Genomic DNA, 7771 nt, shown 5'->3' with positions numbered 1-7771 from the left:
ATCCCAATTTACCCCGCATTCGGGGTAAATTGACACGGCTAAGGGTTAAATTGGGATATTTGTAAGGGTTGTCAGTTCGCGGTACTGCGATATATAGGTAGGCAGGTAGGTGCCATACAATTATTTATATGAACCGAAATGATGAATACAATCCATAATTTAAGCACAATACACAACATAGTGTAAATTAAGCTGGTTTCTATTCCGAAGCGATGTGACGTGAATGATAATTAACAATACAATGATCAAAAAAAGTATGTGTATGTTATATTTTAGAAAATTATTATTTAATTTCCTTAAAAATCACAACTCTGAAACAAAATCATAAAATAGAAAAAAAAAATAGAAAACAAAAGGACTGGAAATGCAATAATACAATTTTATTTAAGCAACATTTTCAAAATAATCTTTGAGCAAGAGTAAGATATCAGGTGAATAAGATAAAAAAGCAGATTTATCTGATTACTGCCTATAATAACAAAAATAAAAGAAATTCTTTCTAAGCTAAATAACTAAACTCAATTAATTCACTCACTCATAATTGGAACCTAGATATCTCGGATTTTTAATTAATATTACATTTAAAATCTGAGGCCTGTTTTTATTTGTCTGTGCGTTGTGAATGTTAAAAAAATCATGATTCGACGCCTGAATAGATTCTGAAAAAACAAAAGTTTTGATTCGTTTGAGTTCTTTTTAATTTTTAATTTTATTTTATTGCTATAAAGGACATACGACCGGGCAGATATTACAAGGTAAATGTCGCGAAAAAATGTAATTATATATATAATTTTCTTTTACCTATAGTACTTACATAAACTAACTGATAAACACATTAATCTTCTTTACATCACGCAATTGAGTGATTGTATAGGCTAAAAAATCTATTATAAGATATCAGTGACAACCCTAACAAGCCATCCCTATTTTGTCTTTTGGCGTTCCAATTTTGTGTTTTGTCGTCCCTAATTTTTCCAGTCTCGTTCCAAATTACCCCACATACGTCCCAATTTTCCCCAAAAAGAAAGGAAAAAATATACATTTTTTATTTTGTCGAAATATTGTATTTAAAATAAGAATATTGCAACTTACTGTTTGTTGTGGTATTTCCAGGTGTATTAAAAACTTATATAAACTGTGATCTTATTGAAAAAACAACGATAATATTACTTTTTTTAAAAGTTCTTTAAGCTGTTTTAAAACGCACTTTTCAACCACTATTTTCAATTTAATTTGACGAATTTTTGGGAGCAACTTAACTCATATTTAGTACTTCTATAGTTAACTTGGTTTTTCTTCTATACATTGATAAATATTAACATAAACAAAATTAGGTAGATTCCGTGCTACAGGTACTTTGAGAATCTTCCGCAGGTTTGTCCCAATTTACCCCTGGATCCCAATTTACCCCATGTCATGGTACCTATGGTCAGTACCAATATTAAGTGTATAATCTATGGTCAGTACGGTTAGCATTTTTGTCGCCGACACGCATCTTAAGAGTTTTCGTCATACGAATTAACTGTTCTTGTTAGGTTTTTGTTGAAGTTTAGTTATATTATTGGACTATTTTTGTTAAGTTTTTGTTGAACTGTTGCTACTGAACGCTTAACGTTCATTTTTTTTTACTTCGAGAGGATTGTTGTGTGCAACAAAATGAAAGGAAAGGAACACAGTGAAGGAAGAAACATAATCCTTATAAAAGAAACATAAAGGAAAATTATTACTGAGCAATTGGGATACCAATTTAAAAAGTGAAAGAACGCCCGGGTGGTCTTAATACAAAAACCCGATATCGCTATATTCTAATGTACCTATGTATATTATATTGTTAAAAACTAATAAATGCAAAGTAAAATCTAACAAACATTTGTTTGCATTTTTAAAGTCATAGCGAATCCTTTTTTCAGACCATACCTAAGCGGCAGTGTGACGTAATCGATGCGAGGTGCAAACTTACGCTTGGTCGAGTTGTACCTATTACATCACAATGAGAACGCCGCCACTTGGAAATATGAGATTGGGAGTCTCAATTGTATACCTATAAAGTCTATCCCAAAATTTATCATAGATAACAATATGATTTAATGCACTAAATTTATGCTGCATCGATGTACCGTATTTCCAATCATTTAAACTGGGTTGAGACGTAGTATACACGTCACTAGTGAACGCTTTACTGACATCGGACTATCATCAACAAATGAGAACATTTTGTATTACTTTTCCAGTCAAACAAAGTACTTTCTCATTGTGAATTTGGTAGTAAATAAATAAAACAATTTTCACGAAAAACATTTATTTAGAGCTTGGACCCAACTTAAAAGTAACTAGTAGTTGCGGCTTATTTATATGCCCACTCTCGAGTTTTATAAAAGGAATGTTCTCCAGAAAACATACACGCTAATAAAATGCCAAAGTGTGAATTAGCAAGTTTCGTTCGGACTGCGGGAGTTCCTGTATTGTGAAATATATAATCTTACTCTATGATTGTGAAGTTCTAAGCAATATGTAAATTTTATTCTCGAATAGTAGAGTAGTAAGTACTACACAAGTTGATTATCCAATTATATGCTGAGAAATCTGAGATCGATACACTACGAAATATTTTCACTGATCGAGTTGAAACTTCACAGAGCAGATGTTGTTGCTTCAGAGGTTTTGTCGTATCAACATCCGAAGCGATGAGTCGTTTCAAAGGTTAATTAAGTAGTATTCACTAATATAAACATTTTAAGTTTTAAACTCTGATCAAGGTTGACAGTTATAGGACAAAATTTACAAAAATGTCTTTGGGTTGGGTTATGTGAATTTAAACCTTTATTTTAATCCACCAAAATAAACTTATTGCCTTTCCTATTCTAATTTTTCATCGGAAACGCGGAACTTATTTTCCCAGTGAAATATTTCCCTTTTTTTGAATCGTTACAAGAACGGGCTACAGATGTATCGTTGCAACGGCCTCTAGGCACGCGAGTTGTTAATCCAGTTCAGATAATGCCAATACCAATAAACGAATATCTTCATATTTCATTAAAATTCACGACACTTAAATTACCGTAGATTGGGGGGAATCGGGACCCTTTCAAATCCAACATAAATTTTCAATGATTTTTCTTTCTTTTCTTACCAATAAAATTGAGATTTAAATGGTTCCGGAAGCTTAAATTTTTATATACGATACGTTAATATACATAATTCATTGCAAAATATACACAAAAACTGAAAAAACTAGCTTGACCCGATTCGCCTTGGCTTTGGGGGTGACTCAGGCTACGTATGGGAACAATAGTTTTTCGACAGGGCTGGCACTATTTAGTTGTTAGGTAGGTACCTAACTTTAGGTAATTAACTTTTTAATATCTTTAATGAATTGCAAAACTTTGATGACTACATTAAACTATTTAATATTCAACACTAAATAAAAGTCATTTTCAATTCAACAAAGTTGAATCTAACAACTCAACAAAAGTATTGTGACATCCCAGATTTGTCCCTATTCTAACTCTAGTCTCTATTCCCTTCAATTGGCCCCAATCTACTGAAAGATGTTTGATAAATTTCACAATCATGTATTATTTCTCTGCATTTATTTTTATTACAGGACTCAACTTTCGAATACAGATGTTTCAAATTCTGACATTTTATTAGGAAAATTTCTTCACACTAAAACATTATTTACAGCAGTAAAAATTCATACCAAGTGCAAAACAGTAATATCTATTAAATCTACATAGAAATGAGCAAATGAAAAATATTTTATAAAGCAACATGCTTCTTTAGTACTAAATATATGTGTATAAATTTTTAATCATAACAACGACCATCGAAATGTTAAGAAAAATCTGTACAATACATTGTAAGAAGCCATATTTAATAAGTAATATTCGGTTTCTAGCTGCCAGTGATGGTTGATTCGAGATAATAGTTTATTACTGTAATAAAAATTATGAATGAGATTCAATTTTAAAAACAAATAACTGAATAGACATTAATTTCTACCAAAGTTAATATTATTTTTCAATGTATTGTGTTTGATTTTATATATTAAATACCATAAAAAAGAGTACGAAAGCAAGAACACGACTGTCTATTTTTGATCTTATTCAAACTATGAATGCAATCTAGCAGCGTAGATTAAAACTATTATAATATTTTAATTCATTCCAATGCAATGTTCCCATTGTCTCATAAACTAAAAAGAATCCAAAATTGAAATTGAGAAGCAAAAACGCTAATGTCTTTAACATGTTAGAAGCAAATACCTCAAAGTCAATTCTAGTCAACCAAAATCAAAAGGATCAAGAGGCTCTAGATGTGATTTACATAGAAACTAGTGTTTAATATTTTTAGTATTTACTAACAGATTTTGATTTTAAATTAAGGGTAAAAATGGAAGAAATTATGATTAAGTAATCTAGAATATGGCAGAAAAAATTAAAAGAGTTCTGAAACGTTGAAACTGTGCTAGAGCAAAGGTTGAAAGTTGGCATTGGCAGTTTGTACAGTTAGTCAATTCATACTTTTGCTATATTATTAGTTTTAACAAAATTCATCTGTTTCACTTCACATGAAGTTTTTGTACCGTCACAAAACGAAACCATAGGATCTAACCAAAATAAGGAAGAAAATAATGTGATATTGCAGAGCCCAATTTAGAATTTAGGGTTTAAAATTGCTAAATTATATTATTAAAAATATGTTATGATTTTTGTTGACTGTTATGTTTGCTGCCAACCATTAGATGTAAAGTAGCCGGATCTTTTATTTTTTAGACAATAGCGTTTTAGATTTTACACCCCTCAATTATAGTATTAATTTATTCTACAAGATGTTCAGAAAAACATTTCTTTCAAAGCACAAAAGTTGTTGTATGTTTATGAGCATTGATTTTCTCAACTCAACATGTAAATGCAATTATTGAAATTGTAATGTAGAATTTAAAAATTATTTCATCCTAAGAACAGTAAAAGGAATAAATTTTGTTAAAATCCATTTTAGTGCCTCAAATTTTAAACTTTTTTATTTACATAGAGAAAAGACTTATTGGCCTCTTATTATGTCATTACAAACATAGTTAAAATTGTTAAAGTTAGTTAACCTAATCTGATTTTTTGTTTTCAACTTTCAATTCCTTAAGCTTTAGTACTACACCATCGGAGTCTGTCTCATCATCTTTGTCCGATTTTTCATTTATTGAAGACTTTTCAGTACTCTTTGGTTCAGGTGTGTCAGTATCCTCACTTCTAGTTATACTGCTTTCATCATCAGATGACTGATCCTGACAATAAAGACTACATTTTGTCCTCACTATTTCCTGAGCTTCTGCAAACTTTGCCTTCCATAGTTCGGCATCTGAAGTAATTAATGATTAACATTATTAGTGACATTTAACTTTTAATAATAATACATGTGTATAAATGGAAAGGAGAGGTTCCAAGCTGAATAAAAGCCACTCTTACATGCGTAGATGCTTTGATAATATACAAAATATGTTGCTAAGTTGATTACAGTTATTCTAACTCCCATTCTAGTATTATGTATGACAACAGTATTAATAAACAGTTATTAATAAAAAAATTAAAATTAATTACACCCCTATGTAAAGCTATGTAAATGTGTAAAACAAAATAAATTTCCAATGTGTGCTCAAATCAGTAATTTATTTAAGTAGATCATATTAATAAATATACCTAAGAATATTATGGTTTATATTATAGCAATTTGGATGTTGCTCTTTACTCTATATCTGTTACATAAAGGTGTAAACAATCACATAAGTATATTTTTTATTCCAAATATATACTTAATGTTGCTTTTTTAATGATGTTTTCTTGATATTTTTTGAGACAAATCACAAAAAGACTCCATAAAAGCTATAAAATTCATAGCTTATCAGTACCAATACAAAAACGCATACTCGTTGAAAAAAATATGAGGTTTATTTATCTTGCTTTTATAATTAACATAAACCACTTTGTGTATGTACATATTTCCCTAAATTAACATGCTATTTTATAATATGGAGTTCCAAATATTATTACTAAATTATTGAGACTAAAAAATGTTCTGGACTATTCATATATGCAGGTACGTAACCATATAGGTACATATTTTAGGGATAAGCATATTTGCAATTTTCAGATTCTTTTGATATCACTAAGCTCTTCATGAATTTCTAATAATTACTTACTCTGAGGGTTTCCAAACTTAATAGCCAGCAATTCTTGTTTGCATGTCTCATCAGCATAATCAGCAAATACAGACCAGTTGAATGCTCTATCGGATCCACAATGTACATTCATTCTAATATCTGGGGTAATGAAATGATTAGCGCATACTTTCAGAGTCTTATCTCTCCTCATTACAACCCGCACAGTGTTGTTCAGTTTGTGACGAAGAAGTTTAACGTCACCTGTACCTCTTTCCTGTAATAAAAATATAGTTGAATAGTAATCGTAATTACAATTACTTCATAATTATGAAGCTAATATTTCATAAAATTTAAACTTGTTTGGAAAAACATGTTTTTTCTTCTTCATATATAGGTTAGCTTTGTCTATATTGTACCTATCAAAGAATTTTAGTCTTAGTGTGATTAGAACTTTTTTAAATAATTCACCAAATTTAATAACAAATTTCAAATTTGATAAATGAACTAATTCTAAAACTCAATTATTAAAATGGATACTAACTTTCCACTCATGATCGCCGGTGTCGTAGCGATAAAGACGAGCTCGTATCTTTGCCAGCTCCTCTTCATCTTCTTCGTGAGTCTGAATATCTACCAGGGGCAAAGATACGATGGGTTCGAAGTGTGGATCATGTTCCGTAGCTTCTGGATCTCCACTTTCGCTCTCACTGTTTCGACGCACGCTTTCTTCACACTTAAAAAGACAAACAAATAAAACATATCTATAAAAATAATATAGTTTGGACCTCACAATTTATTCATATGATTCAAACACCTACTGGAGACGACATTCTGTAAATTTGCAGGTATGTAGCACTTGAGTTTTATTATAAATTATCGCGAATAAATTAAAATTTAAACAAAACAAAGTCGGCGAAGTTCAGTTGAGGTCATAGATTACTAAACACAAATTAAGTGTAATATCTATGACAATAATTTTTTTTAAGGAATTTTATGACCTGGTAACTAAAACTTTTAGGTCATGTCTTATTTTATATTTTTTTATTTTTATTAAAAATTATTTAATGGAGGGCAATGAAATGAAGATGATTAATTTAAGACATTAATCAACTGGAATTAAATGAAATTAAATGATATGAGATGATATCGGATGAAATATAATCTCAGTAAAATGGTCGTCACTTACTAAGATTTTTTAGTGGACTTTTTGGAGGATTCCGAGTAGTTACGTCCAGCAGCTTTGTTTCAATTTCCCACATTTGTGCACTTTCACAGATATTAAACAGTTAATAAACCACAGCTATTACACATTTAAACTTGAAGAAACACTAAATAGACAAAATAAAACAAATCACACAACTTCATTCCTCGCATTCCCGCCAAAAAGTCGACACAAATTCAACTATTTAGTAAACGCCAAAGCAGCAGTCGTGTATCACAAGGACTATCTATGATATTCACTCGACTATTAGGTAATATTTTACTTAATATTGTTTGATTCAAGAATACAAATTATGTTAGCACTGGTTCCGCAAAGAAGGTCCGCTAAAGTGACTGGGGTTAAAAAAGTACTTTGATTTTGTCGATCTCTTTAAACTACCAAGTAATCGGCTGCAG

The 7771-nt window shown here is 30.3% G+C and overlaps 1 protein-coding gene across 1 annotated transcript; it reads right to left on the bottom strand.

The window, feature by feature from the left end:
• Window positions 1-4528: 4528 nt before the first annotated feature.
• On the bottom strand, window positions 4529-7083 carry LOC732903 (RAN binding protein). Its single transcript, NM_001046904.2, is given in 4 exon segments — window positions 4529-5355; window positions 6194-6428; window positions 6696-6887; window positions 6973-7083. Coding segments are annotated over 4 exon segments (693 nt in total). The 5' UTR covers window positions 6985-7083; the 3' UTR covers window positions 4529-5101.
• Window positions 7084-7771: the final 688 nt, after the last annotated feature.

The sequence above is a fragment of the Bombyx mori genome, chromosome 16 (genome assembly GCF_030269925.1).
Source record: "Bombyx mori chromosome 16, ASM3026992v2".
Lineage (NCBI taxonomy): Eukaryota > Metazoa > Arthropoda > Insecta > Lepidoptera > Bombycidae > Bombyx > Bombyx mori.
The sequence above is the reverse complement of the archived record's forward strand: the minus strand, read 5'-3'. Positions and strand labels throughout refer to the sequence as shown.